The sequence below is a fragment of the Melitaea cinxia genome, chromosome 15, assembly GCF_905220565.1.
Source record: "Melitaea cinxia chromosome 15, ilMelCinx1.1, whole genome shotgun sequence".
Classification (NCBI taxonomy): Eukaryota; Metazoa; Arthropoda; class Insecta; order Lepidoptera; family Nymphalidae; genus Melitaea; species Melitaea cinxia.
Window position 1 is genome coordinate 5,179,180 of NC_059408.1, and position 22,417 is coordinate 5,201,596.

General features: G+C 35.9%; 2 protein-coding genes across 2 annotated transcripts; one reads left to right on the top strand and one right to left on the bottom strand.

Annotated features, from left to right (window-relative positions):
- Positions 1 to 361: 361 nt before the first annotated feature.
- On the top strand, positions 362 to 1,341 carry LOC123660627. Its single transcript, XM_045595684.1, has one exon. It carries the CDS (start codon positions 362 to 364, stop codon positions 1,241 to 1,243), a length of 882 nt encoding a protein of 293 aa, XP_045451640.1. The 3' UTR covers positions 1,244 to 1,341.
- Positions 1,248 to 16,080, bottom strand: LOC123660382 (homogentisate 1,2-dioxygenase). Its single transcript, XM_045595474.1, has 10 exons — positions 15,992 to 16,080; positions 11,262 to 11,434; positions 10,652 to 10,748; positions 4,371 to 4,551; positions 4,176 to 4,296; positions 3,971 to 4,101; positions 2,967 to 3,121; positions 2,520 to 2,646; positions 1,525 to 1,706; positions 1,248 to 1,432 (listed from the first exon to the last, which is right to left on the bottom strand). The coding sequence occupies exons 1-10, from the start codon at positions 16,004 to 16,006 to the stop codon at positions 1,298 to 1,300; spliced, it is 1,317 nt and encodes a 438-aa protein (XP_045451430.1). The 5' UTR covers positions 16,007 to 16,080; the 3' UTR covers positions 1,248 to 1,297.
- Between the last annotated feature and the right edge of the window lie 6,337 nt (positions 16,081 to 22,417).

Here is a 22,417-nt window from a genome sequence, read left to right on the forward strand (position 1 = left end):
TCAAATTTATTATCAAGTAATTCACAAGGATAGGTCGAAGACAGAATACACGACTGATCGATTGTATTTATGTTTATGCAGTAATGAAATGTAATTTTAAGCTCCGCTAATTACGAATAAAAACTATCTCAATACAAATAGCAGTTTTATTGATCACCTTTCGAGCTAATAAGCTTAATTGAGGTTATTCGCGGCGCCGTTTAAGTGATCTAATTTAGCGAGGGACACTCCACACCCCATGTTTGCTGTCGGTAAACAACGCCTGTCTGCGTCACGCCTAATGTGATTGCTCTATTGGGAGTGGAGCATTGTTTCGTACACGCACATTTGAGTTCTGTTCAAATCCAACACCTCCGGCGAAATGTCGCCTTATTTTTTTGTTCTTCAATTGGGGTTTTTTATAACGCCTCTGTACGGGGCGAAAGGCGGGAGATCCTCGGGTAGATCGACTGGAGTTAGCTATCCTGCTTCTCATGGTTTGTCCGGAAATTCGTACGTACATTCAAATACTCGCACTCCACAATCTTACCCCCGTGCGACCCAAACCCACCGTTACCCGCACTCGCCAGGGCTCTCGGGACACAGGACCGAGGTACATCACTACCACTACTCCCCTCCACAACACATAAGCTATGGATCGGGCCAACATCCCGTTTTCCACGGACAACCTCCCGTATACGTTTACCAGTATAGAAATTCGGGCAGCCGATTTGATAACCTCTTAACCGGTTTGGCTTTATACAATTTGGGCAGGATGTCGTCCAACCATTATCAAGATAATCACTTCAGGGAATACAGAGGAAGTCCAGGTGAAATATGCAAACTAAGTATCCATAAAAAGAATGGCGAATACGAAGAGACGCGTATAGATTGCAAACTGATGTCAAGTTTTATTTGGGAATCTGAACGTGAACAAAAAACGACCACTAATGTGACTAAAACCATCAGCGTTGTCCAGGAAGTTATCAAGGATGGTAATTCGACGGTTTCAGTTCAGAATACTACGGTAGTTGATGCCCTTCAAGTTAAAGGACCCTCTATTCGCGTGTCACCAGAAATGAGTTGCTTCTTAATTCGGGTTTTTAGAGATACTTCGATAATAAAGAAAAAAGTCGAGTGTGGTCTGTTACAAGAATACGCCACTAGATCACTACAATACAGCAGTTGTGTTCGAATGTCACCGACGATGTCAATTACGTTTACGATTGTAACAGTTTTCTTGCTTCAGACATTAAAAACGTGACAAGTGTGATTTAATATAAATTTTTATTTAAAAAAATATGTAATAAATCCAAGTTTAAATATCTAGTTTATCAGAAAATAATTTGGGCAAGCCTTGCCAGCATTCGGCGTACTTCGCGTCTAATTTGTGGCAAGTTTCTAGACCCCATTTCGTTATGGCCATACTGAGAGACGACTCGAACATGAACGCCTGAAAAATGAAGTGATTAATATTAAATAAAATATTTCAACTATCATAAAGTATATAAAGTCCAGAGTATATTGATAGTTTTTATACACAACCTGAGTACCAACAGCGATTTTTTGTGGCTCTAATTTTGCTTTAGAGGCAGTTTCAAAGCACATTGTATCGGGTCCGTGTGGAGTCATCGTAGAGTGTAGAGACGCGCCTCCAGGTAGGAAGCCTCCCTCCTTAGCTTCGTACGAGCCCAAAATAAGACCCATAAATTCACTCATGCAATTCCCTATAAAAGTAATGATAAATAAATAATCTATAATATAAAAATGAATCGCAAAATGTGTTAGTAAGTGCATAACTCAACAACGCCTGGACCAATTTTAACAATTCTTTTTTTTAAATGTTCGTTGAATTCCAAGGATGGTTTTTACGGCGAGAAAAATTCGAATAATTTCCGGGAAAGCCCTAAAAACAGCCCTATTCTTATTTCCATACAAACGTTTTCTAACTAAAATGTAGAGTCAATTTGAACTTTATTGCTATTTAATATAGTAACAAAAAACTGCCACATTCCAAATCTTTTTGACAGAACGAAGTCTGTCGAGTCCGCTAGTAATAAATAAATATAACATACACACACGGTCGTCGGTTCCTGAGGTAAGCAACTTAATGCTTGTGTTATAGGTAACAGTCGGCTGATATAGCTAAATACTTTTTTTTTGATAAATAGACAGAAGATTACATATATAAATACAAATATTACACCCAGACTCAGAATCAGAATCGAACACGCAACCCGCGAAGCAGAAAGCAGGGTAACTACAAACTGCGCCAACGAGCTAGTCAAACATATTATGTTTATAGGTCGTTAAAATGTTTAAATTTAACAGAATAATTAGGACCAACAATGTGGTGTCGTTCTCTTAATCCTTGAAGAATTTTATCTTAAACTTTACATAAACAACGTAATTAATTGATGCGTGCTATTATTTTAGTACATGATTATGTATTTGCACTTTTTAACTTGGTAAAAACACAATAATAAAAATATTTAATTCATTTAAGTGTATCATTGTTTCATACATCTATCATTACTTACTATGGTAGTAGGGAGGCCGAAAAGTATTCTCTTGGACGGACCAACGCGGTGGAAAAATTACGAAATCGGCTATAGCCACGCCTGGTTTTGTTGATGGGCACGTCAGTACGGTGAATATAGATGGGTCCTGTGTTAGTAGAAATGTTATTAATTTTTTTTACATATATGTAGTGGTTATCATTGTTACATCTATGTAGATGTATTCATGTGAATAGCCACTCCTTAAATTTGCCCTTATATTTTTATAATAAGGTCATATTTGTTACTTTGTTTTAATACAATTGAAATTATTTAAGTTTATTATTATTAATTTATTCAAATGAGTATTCAGTTAAAAATGAAATAGACACAGAATGATTCAAAGTTGCTGCTCTTCTTTCCAGTCTCATTAAGCCAATAAAATATCTAGTTTTTGCGTTTTTTTAAATACAAAACATTGAAACTTACGCAGTGATCAAAAGAAACTGAATTGATCACCATGAACTTGCTGAGGTCATACTTATAGGGCACATAGTTGCCATGCCACGCCACTACGTCGAAGGGAGTGTGGTTCTGCTCCGCCTCGAACAAGGCACCCTGGTACTTATTCAGAATTTTAAAGCCTAAAGACAGTAAATTAAATTAATTTATTTCGGGTTAGCGTAATATTAACAACATAGGCGTTTGTGCTAGCGGTCGTAGGTTCTAATCATTTCAAATGTTTGAATATACAAATTACAATATTTTTAATATGTATGTTATTGGATTCCTGAAAGGGTTATATAGTGTAGATCCACAAGGAAAGAAAAACAGACTGGAATCCTGAAATTTGTACAAATACAAATATCCATCTCGAGCAGGAATCGAACATGAGAACGGTGTACTATAAAAACATTACACCGGAACGCTCGTAATTGATATTTATTTAAAGCTTATCAAATTGCCTAAAAATGATTGCATCATGGTTAAACTCGTTTGATATGGAATTTTCTAATATTTCGAATTCAGCCTGTAACAAGAACCACGCACTGTTGGGGATATATGTAGACGGATTGGAGCTTAATACACCACGCTGCCTCACTACGGATCGCTATCAGGTATTTATGATAATAACCGGGACTGACGGCTTAATGTGCTCTTCGAGGCACGGTGCACGGTGGGGAGACCCACCAGGACAGACATCCAAACCGGAATCAAATATTTATACAAATACAAATATCCACCCCGAGCGGAATCGAACCCGCAAACCGTCGGTGTTTTAGGCGATTGCTCGCACTACTACACCAAAGCGGTTGTTCTAGTATTAACGGTTTTCAATTAAGTTTTCATTTAACTATTATTAATTTATCAGAGAATATGGAACACTTATGTTAACCTAGCGAAGTGCTTACAGGAAAGCTTCAGTCTGATTTTTTTTTAATGTGTGTCTCAAGAAAATTAAACTTGATATTTTATTAAAATAAGTTCAATACCATTTATATCTTTATCTTCGTAATGAGCTACGGGAGTTAGGAAGTCACGAGGATTTGCTAAGCCATTAGCGCCTATCGGTCCCAAATCGGGAAGCTTGAAGTGGCCGTCGAATACCTCCAGAATATATCCTCTGTAAAGTGATATAAATCTTAATAAATGTTTCAATCCTTACTTGTTAGCTTAAACTTGTTAAATTTGTTGTACCTTGTTAGTCCTTCTACACCTACAGCAAATCGCATTCCAAGTTGTATGACAGCAATTTCGTTCGGAGAAACCACCATTTTGCCGAATTCCGTTGTTATATTCAAAACTCCTTGTTGTGGCACTAGATGACACAAATAGTAGATAAGTATATTGGCTTACAAATCACATAATTTTTTTTCCTTTTACTATATTTACCTATAAGTAAATCCCCATCGCTACTGTAAAAAGCGCTATTGTCCATCGAAGTATTGCATAAGAACACGTGGATAGCAATGCCGTGCCTAGCGCGAGGATCACCAGCGCCGCACACCGTGTGCAAGCCCTCCACGAAGTCAAACTTTTCATCTGAGGGTATGTCGAAGGGAAACCAGCGACTCTAAATAAAATCGTATACTGTACCTATTGATCTACTAAAAACTAACCAACATCTACTTAAAATTAAGTTATTTTTTCAGTTCTGTCTTTTCCATGAAGGAATTAAATTTTTTGGCTTTTTAAATGAAATTAACAGTTGTTATGCTCCATATCGTCGTTGATACTGCAATACCGCGTAACCAATAGTGGCAAAAAGGCTGTAAGTACATACACAGTACGAATTTTACAGGACAGGGAAAAACTAAATATATTCTTTATTTCTACGTCGTAAGTCGAGTGAAATATAGTATAATTACGAATTTACGTACTTTACCTCCACTTATGATTCAGTCGTTAAGCCCTTTTATTACAAGTAGTTATTATTACAAGGATGAAAAAAACGTTTATACTTATATTAAATTTCATTATTTATAGGTAGGCAAATTTTTTACAGTTAACACTCTTATAACATAATGTAGCCCTATGGAAAAATCTCATAAAACATGGTCAAATAAAGACCAAATTCTCATACAGGGTTATGAGAGTCTATGAGACCTGATAGATTATTATAACTTGGTATGAGAATTTGGTCTGCATTTGTCCATATTTTGTGAGTTTTTTATCCATAGGCCGACAGAAATATTTCGAGTAATTGGTTTACTACATTAATTATACTACATAAGTCAGTTTATTTATATAATGTTGACATGAAAGTGAGAAAGTTGAAAAACTTCCTAAACCAAAAATTTAAGTACCTAGCATAATAATGTGGTATAGGTAATTTTCTTCTGAAATGTTTTTTTTACCTTATATGCATCTTTTAATAAGGTTGAAACAATCATTCGACTTAAAAAATTATACAATTGCGACTTTGATTCTATTACAAATTCCATGTATTGTTTTGAGCTTGGAAGGTCAATAATAATTTTTAAGAATGCATTAAAATTGTTCGACATGCGAGACCGCCAGAAGGGCGTCCTCTACCTCGCGAGCTCCTGCAACCACCGCCGAGCCGACCCAGCGCGAACAGTGGTGGCGACGATCTGGACGACGCGCAGGAGGACATCCCGTCGTAATTCATATAAAGGAGACACCCTCAGTAATGGACTGACCGACGTTAGATATAGGAAATATATACAAGGCGAAGACCCCAAGAGCATTGAGACCCGGGCCCAATAGTGCCGAAATAAGGTGATCCCGGAGGTGAAGCCACGGTGATGAAAGCCCGGGTAAAGAGGGTAACCTCGAGGCCCGTACCCAGGCAGACCCTCGGGCCTGTCAGGAAGAGCCACACACACACTCGATGTACTATAACGTAGTGAGCAATATTATCCACAAGAAGGCAGTAGCAGTATATTTTTTATAAATAATTTTAATGATTCTTGTTTTAATCGAAAGATGGTCGATGGATGGTCTTGTGGTCCAATTTAAATTTGATTGAGTTCTGATGACTACTTTTTGAGTATTTTTTGATAACGCGGATTTACTTGATTATTTTGCGTTGTATTGCTTGTCGATGTAATTGATGTTGGTTTTTTTCCGTTTGGGAGCAAACGACGAAAAAATTAACAAACGCACTAGTCGTCACTACGATTTTCGAGTGTTTCCTTCGATTTCTCTGGAATCCCATCATCAGATTCTGGTTTCCTTATCATGGTACCACACTTGGGATATATCCCATGCAACAAAAAAAAAAGAATGATCAAAATCGTTTCATAAACGACGAAGTTATTCCCGAACATACAAATATATATATCTTTATATATATATATATTTCTTGTGTATGTGTGTATGTCACTGACCTCCTCCTAGACGGCTGGACCGATTTTTATGAAATTTTTTGTGAGTTCAAGGGGATTCGAGGGTGGTTTAGATTCACAATTTGGTCCACTGGAAAATGTTTATTTAACTAATTTTTCATTTATAAGTAGTCTTTAATGAATGATCACAGCAAAATAATACTGTTTTCAAGCAGTATTGTGTTCCTGTTGGTAAGTAAGGTGACCAGAGCTCCTGGGGGGATTGGGGATTGGGTCGGTAACGCGCTTGCGATGCTTCTGGTGTTGCAGGCGTCTATAAGCTACGGTAATCGCTTACCATCAGGTGAGCCGTACGCTTGTTTGCCGACCTAGTGACATAAAAAAAAAAAAATTTTGAATGTTTTACATTGGATCCGATAGACTGCGCTATCATCGCAGCATCAAATATTAAATATTATTCTATTTGTCCCGACAGTTGGTGCTGCGATCAAATTGAGAAAAATATTTGAAATTTTGTGTTATGGCAAAACAACGTTTGCGGGGTCAGCTAGTATACTTATATTATATACGGTTGAATTGAGTAACCTCCTCCTTTTTTGAAGTCGGTTAAAAAAGACAGTGTTGAAATTTTGTTATTCTATCTCGTGTTTATTCTGCGATTGTTAATATTTATGTCAAAACAATCGATATTCTTATGAATATACATAGCATTGTTATAAATATACTGTGACGCCATTAAATAGTATACCTAACTATATATATACCTTATGAAATACATGCTGCAAGGAGACTCGAACTCCAATATCCACTTTTTTGCAAAATAAATGCAGTCTCAATATCTGTAGCCTTACCCCATAGGCTGTGCGTGTTGCTGTGACAGCTACAAACCGTAAGATCCTTATTATTTACTTCCCAATTTTAATTCAGATGCTTAACATTGGGTAACGCAAACATCGATGTGGTTTCGTGGCGGTGAAAACTGAAATCACTGAACACTTTGCATTTCTTAAACCATTCTCTATTGAAAATTCCCTATGGAGAGTCTACGAGATCTCTTATGCTCTCATAACTCGGTATGAGAATTTGGTCTGCATTTGTCCATGTTTTTTTTTTTTTTTTTTTTTTTTATGACAAATAGGCAGGCATTTGACCACAATCTCACCTGATGTTAAGTGACGATGCGGTCGAAGGTGGAGCATGCCTGCCTAATATCAGCCTATTCACTCTGGCCTTGAAGGCACCCAGATTGTATCGTTCGGGAAACAAAGACGCGGGCAACGAGTTCCATTCCTTAGCTGTGCGCATCAGGAAAGTAGAGCCAAAGCGTTTTGTGCGCGTAGGTGGCATATCGATGACATAAGGATGGAACGATCGACCGCGCCTAGTGTCCCGATGGCGGAAGGTTGTTGGGGGAATTAGATCGTGTAATTCCTTCGCACACTCACCGAAATATATTTTGTAGAACACCGACAGACGAGCTACCCTACGCCGATGATCGAGACTCTGCAACTTGGTGTCTGTCAGAGTAGGGTCACCTATGAGTCTCTTAGCTCGTTTTTCCACCGAGTCCAAAGTTGCCAGTTGGTATTTGGCCGATCCATCCCAAAGATGGCAGCAATACTCCATACTAGACCGAACTTGTGCTTGGTACAGTTGAAGCAGCTGTTCTGGAGTGAAGTATCGCCTGACCTTAGAGAGAATACCTAGTTTTTTTGCTGCAGTTTTTGCTTTGGACTCGATGTGTTGCCCAAAGTTCAGATTGGACGATAGCTCTACACCGAGGAGCTGTAGGGAGTCGGTAATTTCCACAGAAACATCCCGGAAAGTCGGAGCCAGGTGTAAAGGGCCCCGTTTAGAGGAGAACACACACGCCTGTGTTTTTGTAGCGTTGAACGTGACCAGATTGGCATCGCCCCATTCGGAGACTGCCTGGAGGGCGACGTTCAAGCGGCTGACCATATCCTCTCGACAAGACTGAATAACATCCTTACTAGCCCTTGCACCTGAAAAGTATCTGTCCGTCACTGTGCAGTCGTCAGCGTACCCAAAGGTACCGGGGACGAGCAGATCGTTAATATGCAGCAGGAAGAGGATAGCGGACAAGACTGATCCCTGAGGAACACCAGCGTCGATAGCCTTTTGGTCCGATGAGTACCCGTCAAGGACAACTTGTATTGAACGTTCGCTCAGGAAGTCAGAAATCCAAGTGCAAAGGCCAGGTGGAATACCATATGGAGGAAGCTTGCTTATAAGGCTCGCGTGCCAAACCCTGTCAAAGGCCTACGAGATATCGAGAGACACGGCAAGTGCTTCGCCATGTTTGTCAATGGCCTCACTCCAAATATGTGTGGCTTACACTAGAAGGTCCCCAGTCGAACGGTGCTGGCGGAAACCGTACTGCCGGTCGCTGAGGAGATCGTTACCTTCCAAGTGGGCCAAGAGTTTGTTGTTAAGTTCACGTTCCATAGTCTTACAGAGTATGGATGTGACCGAGATGGGACGGTAATTGACAGGGTCTGCACGACTACCTTTTTTGGGCACAGGCTGCACGTTGGCAAGCTTCCAAGACTTCGGCACTTTGCCAGTCTTAAGTGACAGGCGGTACAGGCGTGTAAGAGGTGGAGACAACTCAGGGGCACAGGTACGCAGGACTATCGCTGGTATACCATCCGGTCCGCTGGCCTTGTTCACGTCTAGAGTTTGCAGGATTTTAAGGATCTCTTTTTGGCGTATGCGTACTTCTGCCATAATGCAGTCAGCACGAGTTGAGATTGGTGGAGCTTTTCCTGCAACATCCAGACGTGAGTTCTCAGCAAAAAGAGATGCAAACAAATCCGCTTTCTCTTTCGCAGAGTGGGCCAGTGATCCATCAGTCCTCAGCAATGGTGGAAGTGACGGCCGACAAAAGTTAGATTCAACGGCTTTTGCCAGGGACCAAAACGCTTTGCTCCCAGAAGGGTAAGAAGATAGTTTGGCCCCGATGCGGCTGATATGGTTGAATCTAGTCCTGCGTAACGTCCTTTTACATGCCTTGGCGGCTTGGTTAAAAGCTTTCTTCAAATTCCGAGAATTTGGAGACTTGCGCGCTCGAGCTTCAGCCCATGCAGTGTATGCCGACCGCTTTTTGGCTTCTGCACGATAGCATTCCGCATCAAACCATGGGCGAGCTTTTCCATTCGTCGCTACGTCAGAGTATGGTATAAAATATTCCATACCCTGGCGTATAACCGCGGTAATGGCTTCAGCGCAGCTGGACGGATCATCAGAAGAAAAGCATACCTCTCGCCAAGGATAGGACGAGAAAAAGTGACGCATCTCATCCCAATCCGCTGCCTTATATCGCCACACCCGTCTTGGGCCACATGGGGATTCTTCGGGTGGGGAACAGACGGATATTGATTTTACCAGACAGTGGTCAGAAGTACCCAGTGGTGCAGAAACTGTCATTGAGTACCTGTCTGGATCAGTTGTTAAAAATAGGTCTAAGCAGTTGGCGGTATGAGAGTCTACGTCTGGTACCCTGGTAGCACAATTTACAAGCTGGGTGAGGTCCAGCGTCAAGGCTAGTTTACGCACTTCTCTCCCAGCATGGTCGGTCACCTGGTATGGGTACAGCCACTCCTGGTGGTGGGCGTTGAAGTCCCCCAGGATGACTAACTGTGCCGAAGGGTAACGCTCTCGAGCCTTATCCGCCGTTAGGGTAAGATGGTCACATAACTGAGTTGTCTCCACGTCTCCACTGTGCGAACGGTAGACACAGGCATACAGGATTTTCTCCTGTCCTGTGTCCACCAGAACCCATAGGATGGAGTAACTGGATGTCTCAAGGTGCTTAAGACGCTTGATGCAAATGTCATCACGGACGTACACACAGACTCCGGCACGAGGTATGAACCTGTGCTCCAGAGAATACCCGGGGTAGCTGAGGTATGCCGTGTCAGCCGGACATCTGATCTAAATCTCTGTTTGCGCTGATCTGTTTTATGAGTTTTCTTCCATAGAGTTCTTATACTCACGATAAAAAGCTGGTTACGTCGTCCTCATTTACTTTTTTTCTATCAACTTTAAGCATAGGCGATGCGATCATCAACCAATTACACTAACTAAGTAGGTATATTACAAATATCATTAACATAAAATGACAGATCATTAATTTTAATTAAAAAAGGAAATGTATTGCAGTATCACCGACGATATTTCCTATAAGAGAATGAAATGGGACAAAAAATTAGATCCATTGAGGATTGGCTTTTAGAAAATTTCAATCTCTTTATTATCTAAAATAGTCTTGAACTTCGTATACCATTGGGACCAAGAGTGACCTCACTGTACCATTATTAACAAGTCATAAGTATAACTTGCCTGATTAGGAGTCTGTTCAGCTTCATCCCAATTATGAGTCAGGTATTTTGCAATATTAGCTCGCTTAAATGGCTTGTGTACGACTGATGGGCGGATCCTGAAAATAAGTGATGTCAAAATATTGTGCAATAGGGGTATATAAGAAAATATTCGCTTCAGCCTGTAATATCCCACAACTGGGCACAGTCCTCTTTCCACATGTAGGTGAAGGATCAGAGCTTAATCCACCTCGCTGCTCCAATGCGGGTTGGCGGATATATTCCCTACTATGAGTAACGATCGCTATCAGGTGTACATGATAACAACCGGGACCGACGGCTTAACGTGCTCTCCGAGGCACGGTGGGGAGACCCACAAGGACTGCACAAACACCCAGACCACGGTAAACACCTGTATGGCCAATACAAATGTTTGTCTTGTGCGGGGATCGAACCCGCAACTACCAGCGCAACAGGTTCAATGTATGGCTGTAACGTTGCGCCAACGCGTTAATATAATTATATGTTATAATATTTATTTTTAAAAAATATTTGCAAGCGAACCTGTGAATTAATGTAATAAGATATTTATTAATAAGATATTTAGAACATATAGTATTCCTATTCCTTACCTGTATAACCAGGAGCGCTTATTTTCATGACGAGGTGCAGTAAAAGCGCTACCAGAAAGCTGTTCCGCATATAAACCGTACGGACATCGTTGAGGGCTATTCTGCCCGACCGGTAAGGCACCAGGCCTCCTCGGATCTTCACTCGAAAACTCTGATCCGAAGCCGGATAGGTACTTTAAATTTAGGAATTAAATGTGTTATTGGAAATTGACTAAGTATATGATATATATAAGATTAGAACCTCTAAAGAAATTAATACTTTGAATGACATTCCAGAACTTGATTTTGATTAATATGTACGATTTATTTTTGTGTTATCCACACATTAGGGATTCTAAACGTTTTTTGAATATCATATCAAAAATTGACCGCTCCAGCGGGATTCGAACCCGTGTCTCCGACTGACCGTGTCGGCGCTCTAGCCAATTAAGCTATGGAACGATGTACCCGCCAGAGCGAAATTGATTTTGATTTATGCAATACATCAGTCGATGTTCTAAGGAACTATGACAAGGCACTGGTTTGATGCGATTTCTTAAAGCTATTGTGTGTATTAAGCAATTTATTATTATATTAATCATTACCTGCAGTTCAAGCTTTGGTCTTTATTTAACAACTGTATGTATAAACGTATGAATCTTTTGTGTAATAGCTTTAAAGTTCGGTTTTGTGTTGACAAAGCACTGGATTAACGTAATTCTATATAACTTGTAAATGTTTAATTGAACGCTATGCAATTGTTTTATATTAGTCACTACTTACTGTAAAAGCTTTAGTTTTTTTATGTAGCAGCCGTATGTGAAAACTTCTAAATGGTGTATTTTTATTTTCTTTTTTAAGTAATTAGCTTTAAACTAAGTCTCTGTATACTGTCTGTTTTCCAAATAAATCAAAATAAAATAAAATAAATAAATAAAGTTAGTAATCAAGGTATCAACAAATAAAAAAAAGATTTCGGTATACTCTAATGACAGGAAAAAATTCAGCTGGACTAAATTAAAGTAATGATTGCAATTAGACCATAATCGGCTTTGCTGTAACCATTACATATTGTCAGATTTATCTACATACATTAAAATTTCTCTTAAAACACGGAGTTATTCTTAAAAATATTTCATACTCTAGATAATTTTTTAAACTTCGACTATCCATGTTTATACGTGGTAGAAAATGGACGTCTCTTAGCCGACTAATATTCTAGTCCATTATCGTTGAGAGTTGTTAAATCGTTATCTCTTGACACGAGAATTTTATATATAAGATAATTTAAAAAATTAAAAAAAAAGTGTTAAGGAAAACATAATTAATGAAACAATTTTTACAATTTTATTGATCTAAATGGGTGATTATTTTGAGATGTGCATATCACGCGGCCCTCCATAAATAACTACTTAGTTAAATATAAAGTTACGTTTTTTTTCATTTAACGTAAAATATAGTTGCAGCACTATATACAGATGTACATAATATATTCCTATTGTTATAAATAGCTTAGTTATGTTCGTAAACGTTCCTCAAATCTCATCACCATTCGTGTCCCAATCTCCAAATTTTAGCAGTTCATGCTCTTGAAGTTATAAAAATACTCTAAAGATCGTATTTTTAAGAAGTTATTTAAATAGTACACAACATGTTTTACCAATTATCAAAATTATACATATTAAAGAATACTTTTAGGCAATTTGTGATGACTTTGAAAATTGTCCCAACACTTCCGACTCACTACCATTTGTTCATACAGTCAGAGGGTAATTTTTTTGTGCATAGGGTAAATTGCTACCTGTAGAGAACTCGGTGGTCGCGCTCAGTTCTGCCTCTCGACTCGTGCGGGTAACACATCAAAAAGTGTTTTGGCGCCAACTCTAGCCTACCTTAATCGCCCAGAAATTGTGTTTGGCAAAAAAAAAATCTCCTTACCGTTCGAGATTTCCCTGGTAAGTCTAATATTTTTATTTAACATTTTTATGCATTATAACAGTCGCCATAGGATACTCTTTGAGTTGATTAAGTTTCTAATTTTTTAAGTTCTACAAAGAACCTATAATGTGAAGAAGTATACAAATATCTAATTACCGTTTATATAATTACCGTTTTTCCCGTTCGTATTTTAGCGAATGGTAATGAGCAATTTAAAATGGTAATTGGCACCAGCATATGCTGGTCTCTTATTATATTGAATCTTCTTACTCCGCTAGGCCAGCCCAAGGTAGAATTCTTATTACCAACGCGTGACCCATTGTTGATCTTCCGGTATGAACTCGCACTTTCGCAACAAAAAAACCTACTAACAGACTACCCACCTACCACTAACATATCATCATTTCAGCCTATTGCAGTTCACCGCTGGACACAGACCTCCACAAGTTCACGCCAAAAATGCGTGAACTCATGTGTGTAGCCCATAGTCACCGCGGTGGGCGGGCGAGTTGGTGACCGCAGGACTGGCTTTGTTGCACCTAAGACGCTACTGCCCGTCTTCGGCCCGTGTATTTCAAAGCCAGCGGTTAGATGACTATCCCGCCATCGGTCGGCTTCTTAAGTTCCAAGGATGTAGTTGTTATCCCTTAGTCGCCTCTTACGACACCCACGGGAAGAGAGGGGCTGGCTAAATTCTTTAGTGCCGTAGCCATACAGCAGACCACTAATATGTATATATATATATTTATCAGAGTAAAAATGCCTCGGGAGAAACAGCAATCGAAAGAGGAAACATTGGCCAAGGCTAAAATCGCGCGTCCGAAACGATACGCTAAAATCCAAGCTGAACCTATTTTATATGCACTTAAAAATGAAAAAGAACGTCAGCGATACAAAAAACGAAGAGCTAGAAGGCTACAGAGGAAGAAATGGAGAGAGAACTTTAAAAAGCATTTTCAAAAAAAGAAATTAATGAAGGAAGGAGTTAAATATACAAGTGAAAGTCCCAGTAAAAGTGAAAATAATGGAAATAATATTGAAAAAACACCCAGAAGACAAAACTCAATTTGTGAAAATGGGCCACAATCATCTACATCTAACGATCTACACGAAACATTAGTCAATAACTTGAGATGAAAATTAAGGAAGATGCGCTACATAATACAAAAAAGACTAAATTTACAAATCACAATTAGAATCTAAAATAAATATAAGACGAAAATAATTATAAGACTGAAAAAAACGACTGCAAAGTCCTAATTCTAAAGTAACAGCACTAGTTAGAGACAAAACCAAAGTAGAAGAAGCGAAGAAAAAAAAATATTTGGAGAAGCAATGAGGAATACGTTAGAAGCAAATTACAAAAATAAAAAATTGAAGAAAGAAAAAAGAGAATTTAGTGATGCTGTCATTAGTAATAAGCTGATTTTGAAAGATCTTAAGATTTTATCTGAAACTAATAGATTTCGAGTGCGAGAGATAAATAAAATTAACCAAAGAAATGTTAAATATGAGAAACTAAAAGAAGACATTCAATTATTTTTTGACCGCGACCGCGAAATTAAAAAGATAGCTATTCCTAGATAAGCTATTGCAGAATTAGAAAATAAAATTCCTATATTTCTGAAACATGAAGGAACACGCAGGTGGCAATTTGCTGCAGTAAAAGATCTGAAGGAACATCTCAAGGGCAATGAAGCTATCATTCACATAGATTTCAGTGAGAACTATGCTTTGAAATATGGGTCGGAGGTTCCAGCTTTCCACTTTGGAGGAAGTAGGCAAGAGCTAGAACTTCACACTGCAGTTATATATATGATGGATAATTTATTTTTTAAATTTTTATATAAGATCTCATCGTCTAACTTCAATTTCACTGAGTTTTGAACTAGTGTCTTAGTTGATTTTATTTCAATTACTAGACAGAAAGTATTATAAATTTTTGGGAAAACCGCTTTATTTTTGACTAATTATTATTATTCAATCACGTCGCTATATAGCTAAGTTTGAAATCATTTACTGTCACCTAAATAATTAATAAATATTAAATTCAAGTATATTATTCACTTTATTTCTAATTACCAATCACGAAGCATAATTACCCTTTTTATACACTAATTACCGTGTGTTTTATATCTCATCACCGTTCGACGGAAATTTTCAGCTTTAGATTCAGACCTATATATCATTTCAAATACTGTGCGCTTGATTTATTTCGGTAATCTGCACTATAAACTTTAGGTTAAATCAATAAAAGTTGTAATTGAAAGAAATATTTGACCTTAATTTACAAACCCTGAATATGTCTATCTTCAAATATTCACCCAAATACACATATAATTGTGTCACATTGTAAGTTTTAAGAATTATATTAATGATTACTGCAGGTCCACGTTTCTGCATTTGTTAATTGCAGATAAACATACAAGATAATACCTCTTCTTTTTCATATTAGCATAAGATGTTTAGATAATACGAAGTACAAAATTGAATTCCTATCACGTAGTCAATGGTTCCGAACTAAATACCTAAACATTAATTAAATATGTTGCAATCCGAAAACTATAATTTTATGTTAATATTTTTTGAGTAATTATAAAAATATAGGAAAAAAAAACAAGTATTAGATCTATCACAGAAAAATGATATTTTAAAGTAATAAAAACGATATGGTCTGAACGCACGTAGGTATACTTACAAAAAATTAACCTTCATAAGATGAGCTTATAGCTTTATAATATTTTGATGATATATCTAATTTGTATATGAAACAAACTTTTACAAAGATAATCTAAGAAAAAAAAGTGTCTCACCATCAATTCTTCCATATCTCGAAAAAGCTGATAACACTGCGACAACACAACTGTGATACTCGTAAAAGCGAGATGTTTATTTAAGCCTTACGGGAATAACAGCAGGTATGTTAATTAGCCAGCTTGTTTATTACGATAATACGACGATAACAGGTTATCGGTATTCGAGACAAACGCAAAACAGAAATATTCTGACCTACTGGTGTATATATGAGCCGTAAAAACATTTTAACAAAATATATCATGGAGTTTGTTGTATTGAAACTAATCTATAAATAAGTATTTGTTGCTTGAAAACTAGTTTTTGATACCACATAACTACTCGAATTAAAGAGATTCCATTTATCTTACGATACTAAATTTCTATATAATAAAAAAAAAAAAAAAAAATTCAACGCATAATAGTTTTATGACTTCACCAAAGATTGTCTGGCTAAGGCACTTATTATGTCTAACACTGTAGTGTTGTAGATAATCTTACACCATAAGAAGCTAATATAATGAAGCTTTTTTTCTACCTTGTAAGAATTACAGTGGCGTACCGCGTAAGCCTTAAATTTTCTTGACTTCTGGAGTTTCTTTTTAAACATTTCTATTACCACTACTCTATCTACGTCCTATTCGAAAAATGAGTATTGTGCAACAGCTTGGTGGATGGAAATGTAGGTGAAAGGTGTGAGAAATAAGGGAAAGGAAAGGATTAAAAAATTTCGTAATTGGTGTTACATATTCTAATGTTTTTCTGATCTATTTTTCTGACATCTTTATATAAACCTTGGAAATGCTACTCTACTACTGATAAGATATTCTTAAGTCTCGAGAAAATATTATTTATTAATAGAGTGCTGTTTTGTTGTTCAATTAGTTACATAATTAATCTAGTAAAAGTCCAAATTTTGGTTAGACAAGTTTTACTCTTTATAAAGTTGCTACATATTACTATAAACGAGTATGGAAATTAACTAGTTTTATTATTAAATAGTGAATAAAGTCCTTTTCTAAAGACAATATTTGTAATCCAAAGAATAGAAGCGATGTTTCTAGATTAAAACAATTAAAATTTATTAAATGTCGAGCAAAGACGACATATAGAATAAAATATAGGTACGGATCGTAACTAAAAGATCACGGGTTTCATTCTGGGCATACATCACTAAATCTTGTATCTAATTTAATTCTTTTGTCTAAAAATGATATCGTGCTTGGCGATAAAGGATAACGTGTAGGCGGTGTAGGTAATCATATGCACATTTGATGCTGATATGTACATATATCCGCTACTATTCGTTGTTTGAGAAATAGTTTTACTTAACTCTACCTTTTACCGGTATCAAATTCTACAATACAACAACAAAATGTGTAGGGACAGATATATCGATAGATTTTATTGTTACTCTTTCACGCAAAAACTATAAAATTAATGTTATATTAAAACTTGGTAGGAGATCCAGAATAACATATATCTACTTAAATTGTGTTTTATCCCGAGATTTCTACCACTGGGAACGAAGATTCCACAGGTCAAGTCGCAAGGCTTTCTGGACCTCAAACTAAACTTACATCTCAATAAAATACATACCAAAATAAATTTTAGCTTTATATTGCTTCAGAATAACGTTGTGAATTTTAATTATTTGGGAATACTAGGTAATACAGTTTGCATAGGTACAGCTACACATTATTCTACGTGATTTCAGTAATTATTACTTTAATTCTTATAAATATTTATTTTGTTTCTGTGTGCATATCAAAACAACTACGCATTAGAACAAATGCAAAATACGTATGACATTATCATATTTATAATACACTAGCCGCCGTCGCGCCCGCGACTTCGTCTACGTGGAATTTACCAAAAAATTATTGTTCAATTCGCAGTGTCATAAAATAAAAAAAATGAATAACATAGAATTAGCCAAGTTATTCTTTACTACATCAGCTATCTGCCAGTGAAAGTCTCGTCAAAATCGGTCAAGTCGTTTCGGAGATTAGCCGAAACAAACAGACAGACAGACAAAAACTGTAAAAAATGCTATTTTCGTATATGTACCGTGTATATATCCATACGCATTTAGTAAAAAGCAGTTATTTTGATATTACAAACAGACACTCCAATTTTATCTACTTATATTGATTTGTTTCGAATATTAGTTTTAATAACAAAACAATAACTTTATCAGCTTACCACTCCAGTGGCGTATTTTAAGATTCAGCGCTCTGGGCCAATAAATATTGCCCCCCCCCCCCCAAAAATTATGGAAAAAGGCAAAAAAAGCGTATTTTCGAAAAAAATTGATAATAAAGCCTGTATAAAAGAAAAAGTACCGAATCCGCAGCCACACGCTACGGGAAATAAAAGAAGTTCTAGTAGCTAGAGGAATGGCAGATTATTCCACAACATCATTCAAAAACCTAGTAGAAAGTATGGCAAATCGCATAACAGCAGTATAGCGGAGGTAACACAATGCGTGAAAACGGCACATCTGTAACCAGTCAACATTTACAATAATACTGGAATAACTACGCACATTTATTTATTTTACATTTATTCAAAATTAAAAAGTATAAATTCATTATTTTCTATTTTCATTTAAGCACATTATAATATTCTTTAATTTAGTCTTTTTTTCATAAAGCTAGGTGAGGGTCTTTTAAATATATCTAAGGTTTTCTAACCGACCCTTTTTCTTTGCGGTCTAGTTTATTTTATTCGTGGTAATGAAAATTGAAGTTTAAGTAATTCAGACTTAACTTCACTTAACTATTTAAGTAGCGTGGCTGAGATAAGTGAGAGCGATGACTCACTAATTTATATTGAAAAATATGTATCAGAACAGATAAATAGTTTCTACAGAAAACATAATGTAATCAATCAAAATCAGTTCGGATTTCAGTCGGGTAAAAGCACTTCATTCCTTTTGTCAAAGTTTACCGACGAAGTCAACAAACATCTTAATGACAAAAAAATTGTCTTAGCTCTCTTTATTGATTTCTCCCGTGCTTTTGATACATTGGTACATCGGCAGCTAGTTGACAGATTAGATAATTGTGGAGTACGTGGTCCACTACTGACCTGGTGCAAAAATTACTTCGATAACCGAATCTTTACTGTTAAAGTAGATAATATTTGCAGTAAACATATATCTGTGACTGAGGGTACAGCTCAGGGCTCCGTGCTGGGTCCACTTTTCTTTTTAACTTACGTAAATGATATGAACAACTGTATCACTAATAGTACATGTTACCAGTTCGCGGATGATACATGTCTTGTTATGGCTGATAGAAATCTCGAAACCGCTATAAGCAGTTTACAAGTCGACCTAGATGCCCTAACACGATGGTGTCATGACTCTGGTCTAGTGCTCAATGCAAGTAAAACAAGACTACTGATTATTAAGTCTCCATATATTAAACAATGTCCTATAGAAAATTTGATTGCTCATAACCATGACTGTCTTCACGCAAAAAATAAAGTAAATTGTAAATGCCCAACTATAGAGATTACCCAAACACAGAAATATCTTGGACTTACAATAGATAACAAGTTTAACTGGATTCACCATATTGAAATAGTGTGTGACAAACTAAGACAATTTCTTTCAAATATAACAATACTTAAAAATCGTATACCATTCAAATTAAAAATTATGCTTTACCACGCATTAGGAGAATCCTATATACAATACGGAATTAGTAGTTACGGCCGCACGTATAAAACTTACCTCGATAAAATATATAATCTCCAATTAAGAATATTAAAAACAATAGTGTCACCAAAAATAAAATGTAAATTTTCCAATAACGAATCAGGGCTCTTTAAGCATTGTAAAATTTTACCAGTACATTCCAAAGTAAATTTTATATTGCTTAAAGAACAATTTTTCAATATATCATCAAAAAATATTATTGAACATCCTGTATGCACACGGGCGATCACTGAGAGACAACTACGTACACAGCGCGCTAACAATATGTATGGTGAGCGTACAACTGCTTATATTGTGCCTCGACTTATTAACAACCTACCCGTAGATTTATGCAAAAGTATTTCAAATAGAAATATCAAAAATAAATTAAAACAACATTACTTAAATATTTTGAACTAAACATTTACTTAAATTGTATTTTATTGTATTTATTTATAATATTACAAATTGTTTTCTTATTTTCTTATTAAAAGAATTTGAACATTGTCTCTAACTGTTATAAATAATGAATGTGTATAATTAGACTAAGATAGCACAGGTTGAAACCTTAGTGGTTTTTTGTTGCTATTTTTTTTTTAATATTTCGTGTATTACTACTTTTATAAACGATAATTAAAAGAAAAAAAAATATATATCACTTGAACAGATTATAGAATAATGTGAAACTAAATAAGCCAGTTCTGACATGGGGCACTCGCAACACGATTGATCAAATTTGATGGATTGATCGAGTTAAGACTGTTCCACTACTGTGCATATGCCTCATGCCTAAAATCCTGAGCTTTATCTATGTAGAAGTGTCGGTGCTTTATTCATATAGGCGAAGGGTCGGAGATTAATAAGGCTGGTGGCTATATGTGAGTCACGATTGCTATCATGTCTTTGACAACACAGTGACAAACCAGACCGAAAACAAATTGCTATTTGTTCAAGTAAAAATAGGCACACCGAGCATGAATCCAATCCGCGAGCGCTGGTGTTTTGGCGCCTTCACGCATCAGATCAGTTGTCTAAAAGAAAAGTTGTATAAAAGAAATGAAACAAATAAAAAGGTTATTATTTAATTATTTAATTCAAATTCTATTCTGAAAACGTCTCGGAATATACATCGGTACACATCTAATGTTATTATACAAAGTATTCAACTATTGCGAAAATATTTTTTGCATATTTAAAAACTCCTGCCTCTACGAATACATGTCATATATTAACATTATTATTGTTCTTATTAATACTTTAGCAACGACTTGGAAATTAACGGCAGCGAACAAAACAATTATTTTGGCAAGAACCAAATACCCCATTTCTAAACAATTTCAACAGAAAATAATTATTAAACAGGTTTTTTAACAAAATTTTCTACAGTAACGACAAATTTTGGTTCGAATAAAATAATTCTAAAATAAAAATTCTCTACAAACTGATCCTACATAAAAAATACAAGAAAGAGTTTTTGAAACAATCTCCAAAATCGACTTAATTACTACCTATGAAAATAATTATTTTAGAAATATTTTATTTCAACCGTACATCAATTCATTTTTGGTTTGAACATCACAATTTAAAGTAATTCATAGGAAACCGAAAGATCATTTAATATTTAAAAGCTAAAACATCCTTACGGGCGCAAAAACAAACTAATTCACACAACCACAGTGGTAAACAACAAGATCACAGTAACACATTCACTCAGAAGCGTGTACACACGAAACTACGAGACACAAAACTCTACCTCCATGTTAATAAATAAATATAAATTCAGTCTTAAACAAAGAATTTAAAAAGATATTAAAATAAGGAATGGAATAATTACATTTTTTTTAAATATTATTAATAATAATCATATGACATATCGTTTATTCGGGTCTGATGTAGTAATTTTTATTTATTATGCTGGTAAAAATAATAATAAAAATATTCAATCATTAACATGCAGATATTTGAAAAAGTACATTTAATTTGTCATGTAATTACAGGTAAAATAATAATTTTCATTTCACTAAAATAAAATTAAAAACATTGAAGTATTGCGAAAGTTTACAAGTAAAAATTTACTAAATGTACACAACTGTGCCCCAAAAGTACAACTTTTAATCATTATGTACAATAACACTGTCCAGCAGCATACATATAAAGCATTTTGTTATATAAAAATAAAATACAAGCTATAATCAGACAGTACAGATATAAGGATTAGTAGGCATTGTAAGTGAGCAATTTTGTATAATAATTCGAATACATTTCGTTATCAATACATAGGGAGTATATAAACAAGAATCGAAACATAAACAAAAAAAAAAAAGATTAAATTAAAAACGTCAACTAAATCTCATAACGTTATTGTTAAGCTTTCGAGGCACACTCGATCCTAAACCCTACCTTATAATACAGTAATATCACATTGGCCTACACCGGCCCAATATACACGAACATTTATTATATCATATATTAATATAGGTAACAGTGTACGAAGCATAAGACAACCATTATTAGAAATATAAATAATGACAGGCGTAAATCCAACATTAAAAAAATGTTTACTCAAGCCATCCACGTAAAACCGTCAATTTCGAATTTTGGACAAAAATCGCCAATAAAAAAAAATAACGAAACCATTATAAGTAACTTTAACAAAATAAAGCTACAAAAGGCTCGCAAAAACAAAAACAACATTTTACAATTAAAAAAAATAATCAAAGCGTTACCTTTGCGCAAAACA

What these genes read in the sequence shown, in the direction of transcription:
- LOC123660627 (XM_045595684.1), top strand. Translation starts at nt 362, where the DNA reads ATGTCGCCTTATTTTTTTGTTCTTCAATTGGGGTTTTTTATAACGCCT.
- LOC123660382 (XM_045595474.1), bottom strand. An exon ending in CGAAGATAAAGATATAAATG is followed by an intron (nt 3,122 to 3,970) that starts GTATTGAACTTA and finishes TACTGTCTTTAG; the next exon opens with GCTTTAAAATTCTGAATAAG. An exon ending in AAATCGCTGTTGGTACTCAG is followed by an intron (nt 1,433 to 1,524) that starts GTTGTGTATAAA and finishes TTCATTTTTCAG; the next exon opens with GCGTTCATGTTCGAGTCGTC.